The sequence below is a fragment of the Festucalex cinctus genome, chromosome 11 (genome assembly GCF_051991245.1).
Source record: "Festucalex cinctus isolate MCC-2025b chromosome 11, RoL_Fcin_1.0, whole genome shotgun sequence".
NCBI classification, from domain to species: Eukaryota; Metazoa; Chordata; class Actinopteri; order Syngnathiformes; family Syngnathidae; genus Festucalex; species Festucalex cinctus.
Genome location: NC_135421.1, coordinates 19,706,368 through 19,732,324, shown reverse-complemented (window position 1 = coordinate 19,732,324; position 25,957 = coordinate 19,706,368). Strand labels below are relative to the sequence as shown.

At 38.5% G+C, this 25,957-nt stretch overlaps 2 protein-coding genes across 6 annotated transcripts in view; both read left to right on the top strand.

Annotated features, from left to right (window-relative positions):
- pdia5 (protein disulfide isomerase family A, member 5) overlaps positions 1 to 23,764 on the top strand; it is a 36,426-nt gene extending 12,662 nt beyond the window's left edge. Inside the window, exons 4-17 of the mRNA XM_077537518.1 lie at positions 3,102 to 3,185; positions 3,268 to 3,313; positions 4,315 to 4,407; positions 4,679 to 4,739; positions 5,125 to 5,192; positions 5,912 to 6,003; positions 8,627 to 8,698; positions 9,714 to 9,850; positions 13,196 to 13,266; positions 13,389 to 13,552; positions 14,181 to 14,311; positions 15,699 to 15,769; positions 21,274 to 21,408; positions 22,038 to 23,764. Coding sequence (XP_077393644.1) covers positions 3,102 to 3,185; positions 3,268 to 3,313; positions 4,315 to 4,407; positions 4,679 to 4,739; positions 5,125 to 5,192; positions 5,912 to 6,003; positions 8,627 to 8,698; positions 9,714 to 9,850; positions 13,196 to 13,266; positions 13,389 to 13,552; positions 14,181 to 14,311; positions 15,699 to 15,769; positions 21,274 to 21,408; positions 22,038 to 22,118 — 1,306 coding nt within the window. The 3' untranslated portion in view covers positions 22,119 to 23,764. The remainder of the gene's footprint in view (positions 1 to 3,101; positions 3,186 to 3,267; positions 3,314 to 4,314; positions 4,408 to 4,678; positions 4,740 to 5,124; positions 5,193 to 5,911; positions 6,004 to 8,626; positions 8,699 to 9,713; positions 9,851 to 13,195; positions 13,267 to 13,388; positions 13,553 to 14,180; positions 14,312 to 15,698; positions 15,770 to 21,273; positions 21,409 to 22,037) is intronic.
- A 968-nt stretch (positions 23,765 to 24,732) lies between these two features.
- The window catches only part of sec22a (SEC22 homolog A, vesicle trafficking protein), a 3,884-nt gene continuing 2,659 nt past the window's right edge, over positions 24,733 to 25,957 (top strand). For all 5 annotated transcript variants that reach the window (XM_077536021.1, XM_077536020.1, XM_077536019.1 and 2 more), the window contains exons 1-2: positions 24,733 to 24,904; positions 25,576 to 25,792. In XM_077536021.1, coding sequence (XP_077392147.1) covers positions 25,611 to 25,792 — 182 coding nt within the window. In that variant the 5' untranslated portion in view covers positions 24,733 to 24,904; positions 25,576 to 25,610. The remainder of the gene's footprint in view (positions 24,905 to 25,575; positions 25,793 to 25,957) is intronic.

Here is a 25,957-nt window from a genome sequence, read left to right as displayed (position 1 = left end):
GCCACTGCACAGTCCTCATAAGATGGACTCGCTTATGAGCGCCGCTGTTGTTTGTCACCACGCGTGTTCTGTTGTGTTACTCAGTTAATAGCATGCGTAGGTGGCCAGGATGCATATTTATTGTCACGACAAAAATGAGCCACTTAATTGCCGGATGGTGTGCACGCTGCACAGCATATAATATGGCAACCCACCAGCCACTTCATGAGGTGCACCTGTCTAATGTAATCCACGTACAAAAAGCTCCATTAAAATGTCTGCCTTTATGCAGATAATAATGCTCACTCCTTATTGACAGAGGTAGAAATTACAAATATTTTTAGGGCAACATTTGTTTTGGAATTTCAGCCCTCAAAGCCATTTTAGTTTAAAGCAGCCATTTTAGGGTTGTTTTGGCCATTTCTAGGGGTCTTTTAATTAGTGTTGTTCCGATACCGATACTGATATCGGCAGAGGCGCCGATACTGCATTAAAACTGGTATCGGTATCTGCGAGTACTCACAAGTGACATACCATTAATTCCAATGCTAATAAGGATTTTGGATGCATAATCTTGTGTCTTTGCTCGTGCACGACATTCACTGATATGTGACATGTTCACTGAATGCCGATCTAGGATATCCTATTGGCCCTTGAAAGCTCTGAACCAAATGCAGGACAGCTTTTTCATGTTGAGGGAATAAACACCTTAAGTATCGGTATGGTATCGGCCAACACTGCAAAGCTGGGTATCGGAATCGGCATCGGGGGCCAAAAAACGGTATCGGAACAGCACTACTTTTAATCATCAACTACTCCTAGAGCTTTTGTCCAACTGATACCAAATTTAATTGCAAAAATTAAGAATTGCAAAAACATTTGCGTTTTGTTTATTGCTTGTGGGCGGAGCGTGGGAGCTCAAGTTTGATGGCCTGACATAAAATACAAAACTAACATCTGAGATCATGAATGTTTTGAAAATTCAGCCCATCAAATCCGTGTCGCTTAGCACCATGGATTTTGGTAGGCATGTTTATCATGAGTAGACGTACAAAAAAGTCTTGAGAAGCCATGCTCCGAAAGCCACAGGAAGTTGGCCATTTTTATTTGAAGCAGCCGTTTTGGGGTTATTGTCGTCATTTCCAGAAGTCCTTCAATGACAAGAGTTGTCCTAGATACTTTTTTTTATTTATTTTTTTATTTGTTTGATAGCTACCAATTTGAACCATGTAGATTTGAAAGATGGCTATGCTAAATTGTGGAAACATACATGATTAGCAACATAAAATTTGGTAGAGACATTTAGATCACGAGGAGACTTCCAAAAAAGTCAAGAAGCTATACGTGAAAAGATGCTGAAAATCAGCCAGTTTGCTTTGCAGTTTAAGGCAATTTTGTTTTTAACAAGTAACTTTTCAGGAGACCCCAAAAATACCATGTGTTCAACCAGAACAATCCATTTTTAACACTTTAGATTGCTCAATAATTTGTAAATAAACAAATAAAAATAACACCCACCACGTGTGGACTGACCAGTATAGATTTGTAGAAAAATATGAACTTTACCAAACTGTAACGTAGGAGGTTTCAGCCTGACACCAGCAATATACCAGACAAATGGGTGACGCTAAATTGAGAAACATTTGAGTTTTGGTCGTTGCCTGTGGTCATAAGGATGGTGACAAAGTTTGATGATTCTCCATTAAATACAAACTCGTAAGGCCTACAAGCTTGACAGAAGCCTCTCTTGTGAAATGACTACCGCACCCTGAAGAGATTCCTCTGTTCTTCTCACTGGCAGAAATGTACAGACTCAATTAAAAATGTCAAAATATAACAAACTAAGGGGGTATTCAAGGGGGCTGCAACCCCTGTTGGCTGTTCTTGCAACATTTAATACAAACTAATTGTCTGCTTGTGATACTTGGCACTGCTTCCCTCAATCCATCAGTCTTTTCTCCAGCTAGTTGTCCTCCACAAGAGTGGGGTGATGTTTTTAAGCCAGTAAACTGTTTGTTTCTCTCTCAAACAAATGACCGGGGTTGGTCCTCGTGAGCCGTTTTTCATTTACTTATCGTGAAGTATTTTGCCCTGAAGTTCGCCCGCTTCCATTTTCTTGGCGTCATAAATTACAATCACGTCTCTAATTTAGCAGGCGCCTTTGTCCACTGTGACTGATGAAAACAAGTGTGTGCAGCATATCACAATGTTGTTGTTTTTTTCCCTACCGTGCATTGACCAAACAATTACCCTGCAGAAATGAACTCAAAAAGTGCAATTAATGAACATCGATGGTGGTCACAACACAAATGGAATCTCTAAGGTTGAACACAATCTGTTCCACCGTTTGCAAACAAGTTTTCCGCAGTAGAAAATAATAGTGATGTGTTCCCAAACAAACTTCTTTCTAAGGAATCTGTCCAATCGTCACTCAATTTCAACTGTGTACATGAGACAAATGTAAGTTTACAATTTATCATGAAACAGGAAAATCACCCTTTGGAGTTTTAAAAATAGTTGCACATGGCACTAGTTCATGTCTTCAGTTCATTTCAGCCATTTTGGTTTGAAAATGCCATTTTGCATGAATTTTAGATTTTGGAACAAACTTCTTATTGGAAATGAGCTTGTTCCAATTTGTATCGTGCATGCAAGGCAGATAGACGATGCTAAATTGTGAAAGTTGCGAGTTTTCACTGAAGACTGTGGATGAGCACAGCTTGGCAGAAAATTTCGAGAATTTGTCATGGAGCACAAAACTCCCCCTGAAGTGCCATTGCGTCCACCAACAAATTTTGGTGATTTGCCACGAAACATGAAAATCCTCTTTGGGGTGTTAGAATATATTAGCATGTACAATTCCGCACCAATGCGTCTAATTAACACAAATCCGATACGCACGTCCATCATGACCGACCGCATCTACAAAGTAACAGAACAAAATTGCTGTTCTCGCATGGAGGAGGTGATCTAAGCATCACATTGGAAATTTTGTCATTACACCACCTAGTGGAAACGGGAATCAGGCAAAAATGTATGGGTGTTATCGGGGTATGTTTTAGACAGATGGGCAATGTTTAATTGCCAAGTATGTGAGTGCTTTTTAATGTGCTCCTCCTCAGAGACTCGGAAGGCCGTAAGCTGTGCAAGAAAGTCAAAGTTGACCCCAGCTCCAAAAGCAGCGCTGCCGAGCTGCTGCATTACAAGTGAGTCGATCTGGGACTCTATAATTACTCCTCTTCTAACTTCACCAGCATGATGGTTCACGCCTCTTGTGCATTTTTATAGAGATGGAACCTTCCACACAGAGTACAACAGGCCTGCAACCTTCAAGGTAAGCAGTGAGCTTCAGGGCGGTGGTGCTTTGCACAATAAATGCATCAGTGGTTTAGTTAAGTACTGTTCATGAAGGACATATCAGTCATAAGGGAAGGAATATAGTGTAGTTAGATGTACATACATAAATTTATAAGTGTACTGTAAAGGACATTAAATATATTAATATGGTACATTAGATGTGTCTAGACATAAAATACAATGTAAATGTGGTACCTTCGGTCTTCGTACAATTATGTAAATGTGCTACATTTAAGTTGTATAAATATGTGAATAATATGGTAGATAAGTAGTACATATATTTACTTAAATGTATATGACAGGTATAGAAACAAAATGATGTGTATATATGGTACCTTAGAGGTGTATCGAGAATAAATGATGTTTATTAGATTAAATCATTTGCTCATTCACTCCCAGCCATTTTCACTGAAGCAAACCCCCTTTGCTCCTGGCTGTTTTACTGGATTTTGGCTGATTTTGCAAGGCCCACAGAATATTGTGTTCTATAGCTATAAAAACATGGAACCTACCAAAAGAAAGATTAGAGTTTCTTCTTTCATTAGGGAAAAAATAAGTATATTTGTGTCTGTTTCCGTTTTGCAGCAATTAGAATTAGAACATAGCTAAATTTCATCATTATTCATAAATCTGTTTAAAACAGTGGGGAAAAGAGCCTTTTGCAACATTGCCCGGGTTAATCTCTTATACTCTGTTGCCACCTGCTGGCCGTTTTTTTGTAATAACTACCCTTGCTTCAAACATTCTCCTCAGTTCAGAGGCTGCATCAAAGCCTTCTGTATGCTCTAGCATAAAAACACATTAAACAAAAACGTATGAATACATCTTTTGTAGCATGGTAATATTTAAACTCGAACATATTTATATGTTTTTGGGAGCAAATGAATTTAATCAAATATGAAAGTTGTACACCAAAGGTGTATACACAACAAAATACATCTTTGCTTCTGTCTTCAAAATATCTCATCTATCTTTCAGTCCATGGTGGCGTTCCTAAAGGACCCCTCAGGGCCTCCATTGTGGGAGGAAAACCCAGAAGCCAAAGACATCGTCCACGTACAGACAGAAAAAGTACGTTTCAAGGTCGCCCAAGGAGCATTTTGAAGAAGCATTTATGATTTTATTGAACACTTCCAGACAGGTCAGATGACATTGTTAACCCCCCAAGGACCCTCACAGCAGTTCTGTGAAAGCAGGTTATGTCTGAACCTGTCTGGAGGCTTGCTGACTGCCATGATAGTGTACTGCCGTCTGATGAAAGAGCTTTCAGAGACATTGTGGCAATTGTGATGGTTTTATTATCCGCTCCTCACACACTTGTGTTGGCTCTGCCTGTTTGAAGGACTTTCGGAAGCTGCTGAAGAAAGAGGAGAGGCCGCTCCTCATGATGTTCTACGCACCCTGTGAGTGTTTGTGGAACAACCTTGCCAAAAAAAAATCATCACATGAAATACAACTGTGAAATTTGGTCGGCATGTCTGCATCCCTCCTCCATCATGTGTTATGTTCCTAGCCACCCGCGCAAATTAAGTGAAATCTGTGATATAGAAATGAATGCGCTATACTGTATAAATAAAGATGACTCAACTTAACTTGATTTAAATAAACCCTGGGCATGTTTTTATTGCATTTGCGGCACTTAAAATTTATTAAGGTCTTGAAACTGACTTCTAAACAATACAAACATATTTTGCAAATGCATTCCAATTGCTAGAATATGTGTACAATGTTTCCAAACATATTGGCATCAAGGTGTAATCCCGCTAAACTCTCCTTGGCCTTTTCCAGGGTGTGGCGTGTGCAAGAGGATGCAGCCCATCTTTCAGCAAGCTGCCACGGAGACAAAGGGTCGATATGTAAGTCTTCAATGCCCTCTAATTATTGTATCGATATATCTTCAGTTAATGGCTCTTGATCATATGTTTTTGTTTAGTCGCATGCACACGCACAGTATTATGTTACTATTTTGATTTTATCTGTGTGTTTGAAGCAATATCCGCAAGTACGCTTTCGGTCTACAACATAAGATAAATATGTATTGTTAAACTAGCGTTTGCTACCCTCCTAAAAAATTACATGACGTTGCCATCTGTAATCCATAGTTGTCCTTTGATTTTGTGTGTGTGTGTGTGTGTGTGTGTGTGTGTGTGTTGGGGGTGGGGGGTGGCGAGAATTACAATATTTCAAAGCCTTTCAGCCCTTGAAGAAAATAACTTACCTTTCCCCAACAATCTGCACATTGTGTTCTTTGAGGTTTCAACCATTGAGTGATGACACTACATTTACCTGCAAATGAGCAAAAATAACAGAAAATATCATTTTTGGAAGGACACACAATCGCTTTATTTTCTCAGCGTTCGGCAACTGTTAAAAAAAAAAGAAAAAAAAAAGAACAGTATTATCTTTGCAAAGGTGAATTTTACTATTACAATTGGACATTGAGTGATGATTATACCTGTCATTCTTTAACGTTCCTGTGATCAGTGGCATCGCAGTTATTAAAAAAAACAAAACATCAATACTATACAAAAATTTTGTTTTGATCTTCAATCTGAGTGTGTTTTCTGTTTTTAAGGTTCTGGCTGGCATGAACGTGCACCCGTCCGAATTTGACGGCCTCAAGCAGGAATTCAACGTCAAAGGCTACCCGACCTTCTGCTACTTCGAGTGAGTGCTCATGGCTTCCTGGATCAGTCAGTGATTGTAAGGCGGCAGACGTGTCGAGTCCAGTTATGTCTCCTAAAAGAATGGCCTCTTGTCTGGCATCTTCTGTGTTCAAAGTCTCCTCAGTGCAGCTTGAAGGATCTTAAGTGTACCTGAGTGGTGGATTCATTGAGGCTGACAGGTGTTGCTTGCTCCTAAAGTGTTTATCTTCTCACAAATTTCAACACTACCAATGACCTTGCTTCTCTTGTTCTTGACTGAAATGACTTGAGGCATTTGAAGGTAATTCAAGACAACTTTAAACAAACTTTTTTGAGACTCATTCAAGACTAAGACTTTGGGAGATTGAGACCCTGTCAAGACCAAAACAGGGGTCGAGATCAGAGTCAACCGTTAACACATACACATTGGGGCATTGAGACTGAGTAAAGACTACGACTTTGAATGATTGAGGTTTAATCAAGACCAAGGATTTGAGTGTTTGAGACCAAGTCAAGACGAAGACCAAAGGAGTTGACGGACCAAAACCCTGCAATGTAAATTACATTTTTAAGACTAACACTTTGAAAGGTTGAAACCAAGCAAATACAAGATTTAGTTCAGTTGAGACGGAGTCTAGACCAAGCTTTTGGAGAGCTGAGACCAAGTTGATATCAAGACTTTAAGGAATTGAAAGTAAAGGTAAATCAAGACCTTTGAGTAGGCAAAATTCAGTCGAGACCAAGACATTTAAGATCAAATACCTGAGACTACTGTTTTAAGAAGCCAGTGCCGAGACTTGGAGAAGGTGAGACCAAGACTTTGAGTCAAGACCAACATTTTAAGGAGGTCAGACCAAATTGAGACCAAAACCTTGAGGGGTTGAGAACAATTAAGAGCAAGTTAATGCTCGTTTGGGCACCTTTGTGGAAATCTTCAGAACATCTTTATGACAGAAAGAATTTCAGTACAGTTTTACACCACTGCAAACTATAACAACAAACACGTTTAAATAAATGCTCATTGACAGCGTCACTCAAAGGTGTTTTGGTTTTAACAAAGCATCTGCTGACCCAAAGAGGCTTATAGAACATCCGCACCAAAGTGTTTGTTGTCTGACCAAGGTCATCACCAGGCATCTGTTGGTCTGCTAGTTAATTCTCCTCCATGGTTGCTTTGGGACCCCACCCCACCACCCCGTAACTCTATTTGCTCTCCCCTCCACCGCCACTCGGGGCGTCATGTGCCAGATTCATATGTTGACTGAGGTTGTTAGCAGTGTGCAGGAGCTTAATCATCCCTATTTCCACATTAAACACCCTCATTCCATCCTGGCCCTTTAATTAGATGAGGACTGATTAAGTGCTCGTGGGGTTAGCCAGCTCGTGTGTGTTTTGTGTGCAGTGTGTTTGTAGACACTCGCATACACAGTAAGCAGGGGGGGGGGCACATTAACACCAGTGCCGTGCCAGCTAATGACCATGCCAGCCTAGTGGCTGCAGTTTAAAGAGCATCTCGCTGATAAAACAGCAGCTGATCACTTTTGGGCTAAAGCGCTTTCATCAGCGCCGGAGCTATCGCAGCGCTGCACCTGCTGCGAGGATGCGTGTTCGAGACTCGTTCAATTTACTCACCTTCTTTTATGATGAGGAACACTGGAGCTCTGTGCTGGACTCCTTCGTTTGACATATACTGAATCAGACGTGAATGGAAAAGCTGACCAAACAAGCCAATATTTTTGCTGGTGTAAGGCCAAAAACTTGTACCTCCGAAAATCCTCACTTTTCAGGAGAAAAATGGCACGTTTGTTTAACATTGCTTCATCAAAGACAGCAAGCCGTTTTCAACACTTTAGATAGGTCAGAAATTTGTAAAAATGACACCATCGTGTGGACTGACCAAAAGTATAACCCTGCTTGTAAAGCACTGGGGGAAACCCTGGGTATCATTATTTTTTAATAATTGTGGTAATTTCATATACGGTAATATGATTATGAAAAGCCGTTTTGTGAATATTTTTTTCATTTTTCATTTTTTTTAAGAGTTATACAAATTATTAACCTGGCAATAGCCAGATTGATATTGCACTTCACTCAAGGGAGTTCTCCGCAATATCCATCTGGTACCTCTCCATGGTAATTTGGTTGGGAAAGGTGGGACATTCTGTACAATAATTTGAGCTGATTGGACGATGCAGCATTGTACACGTTTGATTTAACCAATCAGGGCCACGGGTGAAAATTCCGTCTTCGGTCTTGTAGAAGGGGGGAAAAGCATGAACATCTTACTAGCTAGAAGTGCACGAAGCGCCTCTCGCTGTTCAACACTCAACAAGGAAACGGTGAGTAATTCTGCAAGAACATAAATAATTGTAGCATCCGTTCGTGTTAGGTTTGTTTGTTAGCCCCTGCGTCTGCGCTGGCTTCCTGGTTTCGTCACAGTTGCATATCCCGCCCCCAAACACAATGTCGCTCTGTGATTGGTCTGGTGGTTCGGATCGGTGGAAATCAGCGGGAGCGGTACAAGATGTATTCTCCGGAGTTTGTGAACTCACAAATACCGCGAGAATACATCTTGCGAGAGCAAGGTTAACAAATTATGAGCCCTCATTGGAAATAATAATCAACAAGTTTTGTGTGTTTTTTAGGAAGGGCAAGTTCCTCTACCATTATGAGAACTATGGTGCCACAGCCAAGGACATCGCAGAATGGCTGAAGAAGTGAGTAGTAGGACCTCCACTATTTACATTTTGAAGAAACATCTGGAGTTGATGCGTGACACTGTAGGCACTGTATGTGAAATATGCATGTGTGTGTGTGGTCAGTATCCTGTGCTTAATGCTTATACATGTATGTGTGGGAGGTTGCACAGTTGTTGCCGCTTAAGCAATGAAGGTCACAAGCGCTAGCATCGCTTACATATATTGAACACATCAGGTTATGCTTACAGCAATAAGTGTTGCTTTCAATGGCCTGCATTCGTGTGAGAGAGAGAAATGAATTTGTCTGTGTGAGACGGGGAAGATCGTGTGCTTGAGAGAGAATGGTGTGTGCATGTTACCGTTGTGTATGCATGTGAGAGAGAGAGAATTGTGGGTATGAGAGAAAGAGATCATTTTGTGAATAGCTCTATATGAGAATTGTGTATTTTAGTATAGAGTGTTACATAATTATGGTTACTGAGAGAATTGAGTGTGTAGTAGACAATTATTGCATTTGAGAAACTTGTGTGTGTATGGTAGATAATTGTTGTGACAGCAAGAACTGACTGTCTGATAACCTTATTGTGCGTGTTACTATTATGAATACGTGTGAATAATAAAAATGAGTCAGCGTGAGATGGGGTGTGCGTGTGTGCATGAGAGGTCATTTTTGTGCATGTTTGTGTGGGCACTGTGGACCATTGGGAAAGAGACTATTGTGTGACAATTGCCTGTGTGAAAGAATTAAGTGAGAGAGTGCAAGAGAGACACGTATCGCGTGTGCGAGAGGACTGACTGAGTGTGTAATAGTGCAAGGAGTGACATGTGTTTATGTTCATGTCCATGTGTTATTGGCAGTGTAAAAGTGTGATGTCATCCAGGCGTTTTTGTTTCAGACAGGGTGTGTGTATTATGCGTGCGTTTGTGTATCATGCTTGTGTGTGCGACATTTTGGTTCAGGCTGCACATCTGTGTCTGATTTACACACGCACACACACACACAATCTGGATTTAAACACATATTTTTTTCCAGCCCTCAGCCTGTGCAGCCAAAGACTCCTGAGGTGTCCTGGTCTGAGACAGATTCGTCTGTCTTCCACCTGACGGACGAATCCTTTGACGCCTTCATGGAGGAACATCCTGCCGTCATGGTCATGTTCTACGCCCCCTGTAGGTATCACACAACACTACAAGCACACCGCCGTCCACCACAAATCATTCAAGAACATGCACGTTATTCCACAGTGTATTTATTAAGTGTATGCCTCTAAATTTGCACTTGCACAAACAAAAGTCACATAAGGATTTGCGATCGTAAATATTAGAACAGGTTTAACATTTACGATTGTCGAGCCCAAAATCTTTCTGGGTTAATACACCTCACATGATAATCACTCTAAAAATCGTTTGCCCCACGCATAAAGTTTGTCAATCATAAACACTGAACAGGTTTAACAGGAACAGGATTGTTGTCTGACAATATCCGAGAGCAAACAGGAAAAAAAAGTCTGTCTCTACACGCGCACTACAAAATAATCACGCTTTGAACTCCACACCACAAGATAATCATGCTTAACACACCAAACATGATAGGATAATCGCGCTTAACATTACCCACACAACACAATATGTAAAAAAATAAAATAAAATAAAGTAAATAAATTAGGAAACTACGTAATAAGGATTAGCGATCGTAAATGTTGAACAGGTTCAACATTTACGATTGTCAGCTTGACAGTTTTCCATGAGATAGGTGGAAAAAAATCTCTTCACAACACTGCATAATCACTGAAGATAATCTCTATGAGACATCCCGCAGTCGAGCTTTTAATAAATACTCAAATATCGCAGGGATTTTCAGTATGTGTGCACCTCACTTTATTATTTCCTGATTGTACGTAACCACAAATATCTGATAAATGTGAGTTTGCTTGCGAGCGCCCCCTCTTTAACACACACGCACGCAGCTCTTCTGGCTCCACTATGGCAAATGCGTGGCTGTCATCGGTGTAGATTATTAATGGTTCTCCTCCCGCCCGCCATCATCTTACATTTTCTGTCCACCTCTCGGCCAACGAGGTCATCACTCTGCGCATTACCGCAAACAACTTTGTCTTCTGCCCTGTGGCTCCAAAAAGCAAAGTTTGACACTCTTCTGTCCTTTATTGTTCCAGGAGGGTTTTTTTTTGGTTTTTTTTAAACTGCACAATGTAAGAACATCCCGGCGCTCACATTTTTTTTTTTTTTTTTTTTTTGCATCAGGAAGTTATTAGTGCTGACTTTTTAGCAGTAACTCATTTTGTCCACTTGGCAACATGCTTTACTGCTGGGAGCACACAGGAAATGACTTCGATTTGAGGATTTTATGCTATTTTTATGCATAATTTTGCAATAATGCGTGGGATAGACATTTATTTCAAGTTCAAATTGTGATGCAATTGACTTATGAAGCCAAATTGACCTTTGCAATCAATCATATTTCAAAACTTTCACCATCTTAAACTCAGGCAATCATTAAATAACATTTTAACATTGACATATGATGTAAAAAAGAATTTGCCGGTCTATATGTCAACTCTTTATGTTGTGTAAAATATAAAATAAAACACTCAAGCCTATAACTCGCAGCTAGCGTAGCATGCTACATCATCACTTGGTGGTGCTTCCTGTCAAACAGCTGAAATGGCTTTCACGGAAGATCTAAATCAGCTTGATACACGTCAAAAGAAGCAAACCAGTCTAATACATTATGTACGATAAGGGGTAATAAACGTCTCAAAGTCACACATAGGAAATGACTGCTGTCACGTTAAAACATCACATAAAGCACTTAAACCTACAGCCTAGTGACTTGTGTGAGAAGCTACCGTGGCAGCCCATAATCATCACCGTATATTAACATTAACTGTACATGTGATGTCTTATTAATTAAAAAAAAATTTTTTTTTTTAAATCACATTTTCAAAAATTTAAATTGTTTTATGTTGTCATTTGTCATGTTGTGTAAATAGAATAAAATAAATTTTGCTTGTCAGAATAAGACTGTAATGTAAAATGTGGAAAAAGTGCTGTGACAAACGTTCACTGTATGTTCTACGTATAAAATTTGCGAGTAGTGGAGCGCTCGTGGAACTTTTCAGGGACGAATGTGCCGTGTCTGTACGTGTACCCTATTGATTTTGAATAGTGCGCTAGTTGAGGAGTAGGAAGTGCTCTTTGGCCACAATCTGCATGATCGCACGCCTGGCAGCCTCGTCCCTCCTCCAGCACGTCGGCTGATTTATAGCCTGCACCAGCGCTGAAGAAAGGAGGCGCTCAACTGTTTTGACAAGGGCAATTTAGCACCTTTGGAAATGTACCAATTTACTTCTACGCGGCGGCGGAGGGTGTCGCTATCAAACGGTCATACATCTTCACCAGCGACATCTTGTAGAGGCCGAGCGCGACAAATATTGTGCGCGCTTGCCAGGCTCATGCTCTATTAAATGCCTCGGATGCTACTGTGGTGTCTTTGCAGAGATTTAGTGAAAGGAACAAATGTACGCACCCTCGCGTTCTGGCAGCTTTCTTCATTAAGAAAAGTTTAACCCCTGGACTACAATCCGACGCAGGTTTAGCACGACATTACATTACGTGGCTTTTATGTATAGTAGTATTTAATTTTATCAGCCATTTTTAAATTTTGTCTCAGTTTTAGTCCAGTTTCAATCACGCTTGTTAGTTTTTAACATAGTGAGTCAACGTCATCCCGTTTTTATTTCGTCCATTTTTAGTTGACTGTAAATCTAGCATTTTAGTCTTCATTTTAGTCCAAGAAAATATAATTTTATTCATCTAGTTTTAGTCAACAAAAACTGCCAACATTTTAGTCTAGTTATAGGCAGGACAATCATTTTACAGTTTGTTTGTTTGTTTTTTACAATGTGCTTTTTGGTTTGTTTATTTTTATTTTTTTATCTTTGCGCATTCCATATCTCTCGAACCCTACGTCTGACCGGGGAAATACGGACATCCGCGGATTCGTCTCAATGAGATCTTTCCAACAGTCCCATCGCTCCACGACATTGCATTCCGGAGATAATATATACTGTGCTGTTTTTGACTTGAGTTGACTGTATAACGAGTAAATAATTAAAAAAAAAAAACACACACCAAAAAAACAATATATACTGTGTTGTTTGTATACAGTAATAAGTAACTTTAAAAAACAAAACATACTTTTAATGGAAAAAAATGAATGTAAATGAAATAAAGAACATATATGATGAATGAAAAAGCATTTATAATAAAGTAAAAATTATACCAAAATGAAAAAACATACATTATATAATTAACGGGATTTTTATTTATTTATTTATTTTTTTTTTTTAAGAAATTAACGCGATTTTCATTAGCGCTGGTAGTTTTTGGGTCGTAACGCCCGCGATAAACGAGGCAACACTGCACACCGTCCTCTTGACCTCGCGTCATTGGAGTGAGACATCCTGTTGCAATGTTGTTCCAATCTTCCTTTAGGGTGTGGCCACTGCAAAAAGATTAAACCAGACTATGAAGAAGCTGCCCAAATACTCAACAAAGATCCAAAGGTGAGGTTTTTTTGGGGGGGGGTTGTGAGTATGTCTGTGGTGTGTAATGTGGCTCTGATTAGTTCCTCCCCTCCCCGCTCTTCTCTTGTCGCTAATCTTTGCCTTGAAATGTGCCTTGGCAGAGTCCGGGCGTGCTGACGGCGGTGGACGCCACCATCCACAAGGCTGTGGGGGATCGCTTCAAAATTTCCGGCTTTCCCACCCTGAAGTACTTTGAGAAGAGCCAGGAGATGTACACCCTGCCGCACATACGCAGCAAAGACAAGATCATCGATTTTATGCATAAGTGAGAGGCGCTATTTTTGTAAAAATATGCAAGTATGATGTCACACTCACACATTTATTGGGTACTTCTGATATAATCAGAGTCTGCTTTTTGGAGTAAATCAATGGCAAATGTGCTCCCAGTAGCGGAAAGTCATGGGTGGAGAGGCTTAACTGGGAAATGTACAGGAAGTTTGACATCATTGGTAATTACAGGCGCCATGATGGCAAAATACAGAACATGACATAAGATCACACTGTTATTAAAGCACATGAGAATCTTTCTTTGTTTAAAATCTTAACCATATACAGTAGTTCTATTTTAACTTGAATGTTTGGGTGATTTACGGTCATCTTCTTTTGACCTGTTCAACTTGTGGGGGATTTATGTTAAGTTTTGTTTTCAGTGTACCAGTCGTCTTCTTTTAAACTCAGCAACTTTTTGAGTATTTACAGTAGTATTACTTTACCTCTACAACTTTTGGAGGATTTAATGTAGACATTTTTTTTTCTGGTAGTCTTATTTTATGCTGTGAAACTTTTAGGGGATTTACAGTTGTCTTGTTTTAACCTGTGCAATGTTCGGGATTTATGGTAGTCTTTAAAATGTTAACACTACTAGATATATTTCATGACTTTCCTTGCGCCAGTCCGCAGGCCCCACCGCCACCAGAGCAGTCCTGGGAGGACAGGCCTTCCAGCGTCCTCCATCTTGGCTCGGAGGACTTCCGAGAGGCCCTGAAGAAGAAGAAACACAGTCTGGTCATGTTCTACGCTCCATGTAAGATCACATGCACACTCGCATTAAATTTTCAAGTCTTTAAAATAACAAATAAATGGTTGAAGTCGGCTGTTTGGACTGTCACTGTTGAAGTGTGAGACGTCAGACCTCCTCTGGGATCATCTGTGATCATATCCTGGGTTTTAACCAGCTCGCATACGTAAGTCCGAGCCAGTTGCCAAAATCTCATCATCACGCGGCATTAAGACTCCACCTAAACCCGAGGGAGACAGAGAATATCCAACAAGTGTGGGGAAATAAAGAAAACATCACAGTACCACCTGCTTTTAACACGTCCTTATGAACATAGAAGTGTGGAACATAACTTTGTGGCCATGGAAATATCTTAAGCGAATGAGTCATCCTGTCAGTGTGTCGGCTTCATGGAACATTAAAAAATAATTGTTGGCAGCCGAAGAAGGAGAAATCTTCAAATGGGTTGCCTCATTTTCGTGCTTTAAAGTAACAAAAAAAATCACAAAATATTCTTATAGGCATAAATCTTGTTGGCCAAAATGTCCACTAGGGAACACTGCATGGACAGGCGACTAAAATACGTTTCTTGAATAAGACGACTTTCAATCCCACAAAAAAAAAAAAAAAAAAAGTAATTCGGGTGAAAATAAAACTAGCATAAACCCTGAAAAGCTTCACTGGGTAGCATAAGAGTACCGTAAATCATCAACACTTGCGTAGGTTAAATTAAAAGTACCTTGAAACCCCCAGACTAGTTCAAATTAAACTACTTTAAATCCCCCAAAAGTTGCACATAAGTAACATAAGTAAATCTTAAATTCCACGAGAGTTGTTTTGTTTGAAATATGACTACTTCTGATCATCAAGTAATTGCACAGGTTTAAATTAGATTACTGGTAATTCCCCATATAGTTGTACATCATAAAGTAAGACTTCCTTAAATCTCCAACAAATTGCATAGGCTAAAACAAGATAACTGTAAAACCTCAAAAAGTTGCATTGAGTAAAAGAATCAGACCTAAACCCCACACCAAAAATTGTCCAGATTAAAAGAAGACTACTGTAAATCCCTTTAAAAAGTTACAGAGGCTAAAAAACAATTACTCTAAATCCCCCAAATGTTGGACATGTAAAAATACTACATTAAATCCCCAAAAAGTTGCATGCTTTAATATAAGACCACCTTAAATCTTTCAAAATTCTGTTGACGTTTTGTGTTGATGTTTAACTAAGATGTCTGTGAATGGAGTCAAAGTGACAGTGTTTATAGCGCCTATAAAAAGATAGACTGTGTGGTTACACGGCGGTGAATCCGCTCTAAGGCCATGTAAACACCCTCAGTAGCAGCATGGTGTTGACGGATGTGCATCGTGGACTAGTGTGACACTTTTGTTGTCATCCTCTTTGGCAGGGTGTCCGCACTGTAAAAACGCCGTCCCTCATTTCACGACTGCAGCGGAACTCTTCAAAGAAGACCGCAAGGTGAGTCCACACTGTTGCTCGTCACCTTCAAAAGTACAAAGGCGCTATAATAATCGCTTCAATTATGAAATTGCCAGAAGTAAGCATGATGTTGGTAAAGGTAGTTTTTTTTTTTTTTTTTTTGGGACATTATACTGTAGGTTGTTCTAGTGTAGTATTTTTTTGAATTACAACATAAAAATGAATAAAATGTCAAGTAATTACAGTATTTAAATTAAAATAATAAACTGAAATATTCCATTCTGAAATGTATTTTTTATCCAAAAATAAAGAAAAAAATAAATGAATATTTTTGACAAACTAATGTAAATAAATGAATGAAATAATTGTGAAATACATTTTTTTTTAAATGAAGTGCAATACATTTTAAAATAGATTTATTTAATATTTTATTGCAAGCTAAAAAAAAAAAAAAAAAAGTTTTAAAATAACCACAAAAAAAAACTTAAAAAATAGTGACAATGGTTCTTCTGTGACCACATTCGTAACTCAAAACACACTATAATGTTTACTTTTTAAAATGTATTGTAATTATTAAATAGAATGTAAACAACTCAATTGGTTGTGCCGTGATTAATTCATTGACTTCTTCTAGTGTGCACAACTTGGGGGGGTGTCAGTTTAATACAGTCATGAAGAAGCAAAGGAGACTTTTCACAACTACTGGAAGTGAGCTGCAGTAGTATTAATTACTTGACAGTAAACATCAACGGGTTTGTCGTATTTCAAGGCACCACAGTAATTAAAAAATAAAAAGTTAACCAGACATTTTGCACATAATAAATTATCTGATCATTTAATACAATTAATTTACAAAAGTACAAACAAAAAGATACTTATAAAATGTGAATAATACAATAATAATATACATTGAAAGATGAATCTTTAAAAAAATAAAAATAAAATACACAAACAACTATTCAAAAAAGGACAATACTGATTGGCTGTAAACACGCTATTTTTAACTGGGGTGTAAAGTTTCAAAACAGCTACATTCGAATGAATTTGCAGTACCTTGAATGCTAATTGGACACGTCAGCCCACACATTGTATCTGCAGACAAATACTGCACGCTCACCATTTTGTTTTTGTTTTTTAAACTGAGGTAAGTTCAAAAGTTTATCAAGCGCTCTTGCATCACGGCTAATATTTCTGGGCGTGTGTCGGCAAGGAATGCGACAAAGCAAATCAAATGGCGGGAGGTGAGGCACGCTTTCAGGCAGTCGCGGGGAGGACACCTTCATCCTCCATCATCGCATAATAGCTCCTGACTCACACCTTGCCAGCGTGTCGTATTCCGCTTGCATCAGGATGCCTTGGCGCTCGACCTTTTTGAGGCCGCTCCTTTCTCATTTGCGCGGAATTGCTTTTAAATCGTTGTCAGATGGCGTCTTAGTCTCGGGCTCTTTTTCTGAGGCAAGCCTCCCGCAACACGCCTCTCGGTAAACGCGCAACACAACACGCTTTGAGGCTCATGTCATTGTTGTCACTGTTGTGGATTGTGAGGTCACTCCTGGCAAAAACACTTCTCTAGCGCCTCAGCCAAGCGGAGACGCCCTGTATCTCAGAAAAAGTCTAACAAACAGAACAAAATGGGAAATAGTAGTTTTTTCAATAGAAAATCTGGAAAACATGCACATTATAAAATAAGCATGCGGTTAATTCCCTCCAAAGTTGCAGAGGTTAAACTATGATAACCTAAATCCAAAAAAGACTGCAGTACCTTCTGTTACCTCTTAAATCCCCTAGAAGTTGCATTGGTTGAGATAACAATACCATAAAGTCACCCAAAATGGTGGGAAGTTAAAATTAATATTACATTTAAGAAAAAAAAATCACGTTAAAATAAAACTATGGTAAATTCTCCCAAAACAGTGCACGTTAAATGAGACAACCTGAAATGCCCTACAAAGCTCAAAGGTCAAAATAGGAGTACTTTAACTCTTTGACTGCCAGGCGTTATAAAAACAAAACAAAAAAATCCACAGTGCCAGCCGCTTTTGATCATTTTAACTCAAATTTCAAGGCAAAAAGAATATTGTTTGCCTTTACTACATATACAATGTGGCTGCGAAATGAAAGATCACATTCCATTCATTGGAATTTTACTAATCTTCATGAAACGTCTTTGGCAGACAAAGAGTTAAATCCCCAAAAGGTCACACAGGATAAAATAATACTACCCCAAAAAGTCACACTAGTTCGAATATCGCTATCGTAAATGACCCAAAGAGTCATGGACATTAAAATAAGACTACATAATAAAAATAATAGAATACCGTAAATAATGTTACCGTATATCCCCCAAACGTTTTGCAGGTTCAAATATCATAGACTATCATATACATCCCAAATTCTACAGACTATCTTACATCCACCAAAGGTTTTACAAATAAAAATAAGACTACTGCAAATCCTGAAAGTTGTGCATGTCACAACAAGGTTCCGGTAAATCCCTCCAAAATGGCATAGGTTGAAATAAAACTGCCTTAAATCCCCCAAAATTGTATGGATGAAAATAAAACTACCATAAATCCCCCTCAGAACTTCCAATTGGACAGTAACTTGTTAGTGGACTGATAGCTTCTTGTGCTGTAATGACAGCACAAGAATTCAATGTCCTCGTAGGACAATATGTCTCCACTAGTGCTGCGTCCCTCCTGTCACACGTAATACACTGGACTCTAACATATTGACTTGTTGTTGGAGCTCCTCCTCCTCCTCCTCCTCTGAACATCATCAGCCCCTTTTCCCCACTAATCAATGATGACCTCACCCGGCTGCACCACCTTTACTCATCGGACGCTCGCTGAGCTGAGCTCCAGGACAAATACGCAGCATGCTGACGTGGGATATTTTGTGGTTGGTATATTTTTGAGCATGACAGGAAGTAGCGCATCGCTACGCGTTTGTCGCCATCGATGGCGGGCGGATCGATGAGATGATTGGCAGTGCGCTCATGAAGAAGCAGACGTCGTATGACTTCATTTTGTGCTGTCACTATCTCACATTGATTGCTCGTATGTCCCTCAACAAGCTCATTTAATGGTAGTCAGCGGAACTGCACCCTGTATGTTTTTTGCAGAATTTTGGGAAACACGCTGTCCTAACTTGTGCTACTAAAAACCCTGAAAAAGAAGCAAAATAGGAACATTTCCACCCCTCGTCAAGAACAATGCCAAAGAAGGGCATCACGTTCACCTTTTTTTTTTTTTTTTTTTAAATGAAAGTAAAATTCATGTGACTTTTGTTCTTTTATTCAAAGATTATGCTGGTCTCAAAATGTGTCTGTGTGATGGATGACAACAAAGAAATGAGGCTGTCATATTCTGTCAGTCCATTTCCAAGTATGAAAAGCGGGTCTTTCCAATTTTGTGACTTTTCGTGGAAATCAAATCGCAAAGAAATAGATTTAAATTGTTCTTTTGCGGATGCAAACAATGGAGACACTCCATATAAAAGACTCAGAATACTGAGATTCGAGATGTGACAATAAATATAGAAATGAGACTGTCATCCTTTATAATTTAGTATTTCAGTTATGTGAATTTTTAATCATTGTGGGAATGCTGCAAGCAAAAAAGTCACATAACTGAAATACTAAATTATAAAGTTATATAGTTGTTAAGTTAGCATGTTAAGCTAATGCTAATGTTAAGCTAATATTAAATTAGCATGCTAAGCTAATGCTTAGATAATGCTAATGATAAGCTAATGCTTAGTTAATAGTAATGCTAAGCTATCGCTTATTTAGCAAGCTAAGTTAGCATGCTAAACTAATGCTGGTGCTAAGTTAATGCAAAACTGATGCTAAGATAATCCTAAGTTAGCACACTAAGATAACACTAAGCTAATGCTAAGCTTTAAACAAAACAATTATCATCTTATCAGTCATCGACATCGGCACTATCTAAATTATTGGTTTATCGGTATCGGTTGAAAATAGCATTATATATAGCATCCCTAATAAAAACAGATTTATAAAGTCACTAAATACGCAACATATAATATTACTATGACTACTACTACTATTACTAGTAATTGCTAGTTATGTAATTACTTTGTAATTTTAACAATTTATCCTTCAATTTCCTTCATAGGCATTTAGCTTAACATTCAGCTATTAGCATTCAGCTTTCAGTATTCCCACACAATTTCTCCAGAAATTGCACTTAGTCTAGTTGCAAAGAATTGTTGAGCTGTTTCTATATATAAACAAAAAAAACAAAACAAAAAAAACAAACAAACACACACAAAAAAAAACATAAAATTCCTAAATATGAAGTGTGAAAGATATTTTTTTTCTGACCGTAATTAAAATGAAAATGTACCGCTAATTTTACAAAAAATAAAAAAATAAATAAAAAAATAAACTCTTGGAAAATCAGTCTGTTGTTTTTCTGGATACAAACAAACACTACGTACAAAACCAAATCCCCGCAATATTTAGAGAAACAAAGTGTAACAATAAATAAATAAATAATAAATAATAATAATAAATAAACTTCTTTTTCAGCCTATTGAGTGTTGCTTGACGCTTTTGTCCTTCACAAAATCCTATGAAAGAGGTGAAAGAAGTGAACAAAAATAATGCCGAGACTCCTACACAATTTAAGTCATAATCAAGCATGGCTTAGCTTAGCTTCAACAATCACGTTTCTTTGTCGTCACACCTCATACACTATATGACTTTTCACCAACAAATGATTTCTTCCAATAAGTGTTTAAATAAACAACGTATGCTGACCCGCTGCCATTCCCACAAAGCAAAAGGATGTCTCTTGTCAGCACATGGCGAGCTAAAGCGTTTAGCGCGTTTTCCTCTCCTCAGCACATCTTCCACATCCCCCCTGGTCGCTGGCGTGACCGCGCGATATGCGCCACTCAGCACTCTGAGAGAGCGCCATGACATTTCAGCCGTCCCGAAAATGACGCCGGGCACGGCTCGACATTTACGCCTCATCGGCGCCTGCCGGTCTCTAATCGACGATACGGCCTCCTGGAATCGACCTTCATTCACATGAGAAGAATCTTAGCAGGCTGGACCTTTTAAAAGGCTGTTTTATAGTCATTGTATATCCTTTTCTGTACGTTTTTATGGTGTTGATCTACCGTCTAAATGTCTACAAAGCACACAGAGCGCTAACATCTGTACCCAATCAGTAAAAAAAAGGCCATAAAGGAGCCAAAAAGACAGCTACTTTTGTGTGAATCTGTGCGTTAAAGGTCGTGTGTGGAAAAAGACGCTTTAACATATAATGTAATTACATTTTGCAGTTTCACTTTTGCTCCATTTACAGCAGAATTGCACCGCAAATTGATACTGTCGATCCCTGCTTCTTTTTCAGGCCTTTGTGTAGCGCGCTGCCATCAGTCAAACGTGTCAATTTTGTCGTTCCTCGTCATGGATTTCGTCGTGTGAATGCTTCTTTGTCACCTATGAAAAAAAAATTCAATAAACTTGCTTAGTACTGACCGATTGTTGCTGTTTGTGTTCCTTTCAGATCGCTTATGCGGCGGTGGACTGCACGAAGGGACAAAACCACGACCTGTGCAAGCAAGAGGGTGTGGAAGGGTATCCAACATTCAACCACTACAACTACGCCAAGTTTGTGGACAAGTACCATGGAGATCGTGGAGTAAGTTTTTTTTACACTTTTAGTAACTTTTTACAATTTTGGTAACATTCTACTCATTATAAATCGCCAAAAGTAAGAAACAAATGGAATCAAGATATTACCATTTTTTTCTTTTTAAATTTTTGACATTTCAATTTGGTTTTTTATTTATTTATTTATTTATTTTTTGCTGCAACTTTTGGACAGGCTGTGAAAATAGTGTCGGCCCTAATTTCAAAATTTGGTCAATTTCACATTTGTTTACACAAATCGATTATACCCATGCTGTCTGTTATTTTTAGGCATTCTTAACTCATTTAAAGTGTTGAGCACACGTCTAATTAACTACTGTATCTTTGATAGGGCTGTAAAACTCCACCTTTTCCTCAGTTGCTGGGAGCCGTGCAGCCTTAAGTCACCCTAAAATTGAAAGTCTGATTTATTTATTTATTTTATTATTATTATTATTTTTTTTAAAGACAGTAACAAGTGAAAACAGTTAGGTTTAGGCTTCTTGTTTTGTTTTTGTTTCTCCTTCTATTTACTTGCTAACAAACATTTGTTATTAATGTTATAAAACAATACGGTAAATACGTGCAAATGAAATAAGCTTATGTATAGTGTGATCTGAGATCTCCTCCTCCTTCCAGGAAGCGGGCTTCATCGGCTTCATACGCAGCCTGCGAGGCCGTGATCAGGAAAAAGTCCTGAAGAGGAAGGAGGAGCTCTGATGATGATGATGGAAGGCCCATTGGACCACCCTTCAAACCCCCCTTTCAAGGGCCCCATCAACACTGACACGAGACAAAAATGACCTCAAATATTTTGAATACCACGCTGATCTTTTTTCTTTTTTTTTTCCTCCCCTTTTTTTGGGGGGGGGGGCAGATGTAGTACACTAAACTCGCCTGGACACTGTGACTGATTATGTGACAAGCTACATGCTAATCTATGCAATCCCCATGAAAGTGGTAAAGGGGGTCCCGGCAGACTTCCTGTACGGAACCGTCCACCATCTTGTTTCTGCCTGCTCCGTCAACATGCGACGCCACGGTTAGCGTAGCAACGTGGCGTGACATCAATCCAGGCCAAAGGGTGAGTTTTTGTCAAAAGGTGGCCTTAAAGTAGTAAGAATTAAAGCAGAGGCCTGGTGCCTTTTGCTTGGTTTTCTTTTGCCCTTCAAGTCTAGAACAATGCCAAATATGGGCACCATCATTTGACTTTTTTTTTTTCTTTCTTTTTTTTTTAAATACTTTTTTCTTGTTGGCCCATTTCCAAATATGTAAGTGAAAAGGATGTTTTTTTTGTTTTTTTTTTGTTTTTGTTTTTACGCCGAAATGTGGTGTGGTGACCAAGAAATGAGACTGCATCAGCCTCCATATTTCATCCTCCGTTTCCAGATACCACGATAAAAAATTTGTATCTCCAATGTTGCGACTTTTTTTCTGAGGTCAAATCCCAAAGAATGTTGATTCAACGTTGTTCCAGAGCACATACATTCGGGAGGTATGTCAAAAAAAAAACAAAAAAATCCTTGATTTGATATTTTGTGTGCCCATTTTCATGTTTTCAAGAGTTTTTTTTGTTTTTGTTTTTTCTTGATTAAAAAAAAAAAAAAAAACGGACAAAAAAAAATTCTGACATACAAGTTGTGATAATAAAGAACTGACACTGGCCGATATTTTTCATCTTCACATTTTGAAATATAAAGTGAAATGTGATTTTTTTTAAAAATCATTGGGGAAGAAAATTAATTTTGTTGATTTTATAGATGGAAAACACAATGTACACAAAAAATATGGATGACAGTATAGAAATAAGACAATTTTTTATTTTTTTGTCTGCCTATTTCAAAATGTGCAAATGAAAATTTACGTCAAATTTTTTTTTTTGCCCCACTTTTGGAGACACATACCACAAAGAAACAAGACGTCTTACAATTTTCAAATGTTCCGAGCTGCTCTGTAGCACAAGTTTTCATGTTAATCATTAAATAATTTGAGCTCTGGCGTGATAAATTTAAGATTCTCAGGGATCGCGTGACGCAATTAAAGGGAGTGCGTTTGTTGTTTTTCTGTGTTTTTATTTGCCAAATAACAAAAAGGAAGAACATAAGAATCACGCCTTGTCCTATGTGGTGTCGTTACCGGAACATTCCAAGCAGGAACGTCTGGTGAGATCATTCCCGTTCGTTGGGAGAATAGGGAGAGCATTTGTCTTATCCCAAAGATTATGTTTGCGTGTGTCTGCGCGTGCGTGTTTGTACTTGGGTGTTACACTTATGCCAAGAAGTCATTGTTGCCTTTGTTCAATCAGCTGTACACTATCACCCCCTACTGTGCAAATAATGATAAATAAAATCATACTTTTTCCTAAATGCCATTTTTTCATGTCACTTGCTAAAACAACTCATTCATTCTTCCCAAATCTGAGGCATCATAAATAACACAAGTCTTGTTCACAAAAAAGTTGTAAGTCGGCACAACGGTGTCATAGATTTTAAACACAAAATTTCCATAGCCTAATGTAGCCTTTTTGTGAACAAATGCAGTGTTTTAATGGCAAATTACTGCAATTTCATGGGTAACTAGCCTGTTTAAGCAAAAGCAAAAAAATACATAATTTTAATGGAATTTTTATTGCCTGGTGTAACAAATAGTCTTTTGAAGGCAAAAGACAGCCTAATACATAACATTTTAAGGCAAATTATGCTGCTTGTGGCGAAATGTAACTTTCATCGGGTAATATAGTTTTGTGTGAAAATAATGTTTTATAGATGGCTAAATGTGACATTTACATAGGGCAAACATTGTAATTTAATTTTATGACCTCTTCACACAAACTGTCATTTTGTGAGGTTTTCGTGTGAAAATGTAACATTTTCATAGCCGTAGAATTTTTGTTGTTAAAAATAGTACAGTATTTAATAACAAAATGCAACATTAAAATGGAAAACTAGAAGAAAAAAAATTATTAAGATCTGAAAAAAAATTTGGCAACATGGAATCTTAAGGCAAACTTTAAAGTAAATGTTTTTTCTGAGAAAATATAAATTTTAGTGGTAATTTACAACCTTGTAATTTTAACCTTGTGGCTAAACTGTAGCGAAACAGTATAATATAGTAATATATTTGTAGTAACATTTTGTGTTGAGATTCAGCGTTTTAATTAATGGCAAAATGGCATTTACAAGTGAAACTAGTCATTCCAACCCAAACGTGTAACATTTAACGACAGAATGTAACTCTTTTGTGGCCATATAGCAGAAAAATGTTATTGAATATATATACTTTAGTTTGAAAAACACCAACGAATATTTGCAACGACGCTGACGAGAGCTTATTTTTCCCACAATGCTTTGCGAATCAGCCACGTAAACCTGGCTAGTACCACCAGTCAAACCAGCTTCATCAGCAACTGTTGGACTTGTGTGAATAAGGATAATGTATCACCTTTCCGCACATTGACGCGTTTCACACGTCTCAAACATCTCCGCTATGCTAGTTCATCTCTTCAGGTACCAAACACAACTCAAATCCAAATTTATACTAGTTTTACACCCGGCAGGTCCGCGTAGCATGCTTCGGTTCTTTAGCATTTCCTTAGCATGTTAACGTTCGCCACACGGAAGTAGCTGCAAATATTTGCCAAGTAGCTAGTCAGTAGCATCTATTAGTGTCATTAAAATCTGTTTCTAAGTTTAAAATATTATAATTTAACAAGACCTAATTTTATCGGATCTCCGTTTTGTTGTTAATGAATGTTACAATATGGAGCCGAACATGCTAGCTAACCCATCCATATGCTAAGCTTTTTAATTGGTTGTTCGGCTTTATCGCGTCTTGTGTGTCTGTGTAATCTTGAACAATAGTTATTTGAGTCGCTGAAATGACCTGTATTGTTTTGAAATGTTAAAATTTTATCGCGTGTGTGGTGTTCGGGAGAGGAGCTGTCCATGGTTGTGACGTCACGTCCATGGAACATTTTTGTGTTGGGTGGTTTTTTTTCCCCAGGCAAAATGCAAAAAATTATATAACAAGTGTAAATGATATAACAAGCAAGTTAACAACAAAAAAATTGTGTAGTCCTCACAGGGTGATGTGCAGGAGCCTATTTTATACTTGTCATACATGTTAACATTTTAATAAATATTCTTGAAAAGTAACAATATTGTCTCCTTCCCTCTAGGCTTAGGACGCGCATCGCTGAATAGTCTCGCTGAGATGTCGGGCGTGCTGTTCGCCTCGGTGGTGCGCGTGGCCGACGGCCTGCCGCTGTCGGCGTCCACGGACTACGAGCAGGACCGAGACCTGCACGAGACCAGGAAGCACATGAAGGCGCTCTCCAAGAAGCTGCCGCACTTCCCCGACCGATGCACCTTCAGGAGCGGACCTTACAATGTCAAGTATGCGCTGTCATCTTTGAGGCGTTAAGGAATACTCAGAAAATACATAATGCCCACTTAGATGCACTGATAGTTGATATTATGCCTTAAAGTTTTTTGTTGTTGCTTTGAGTTCCAATTTTATTGAACTCAGCTTTAGTGAAATGGAGGCAGCCATGTCTTTGG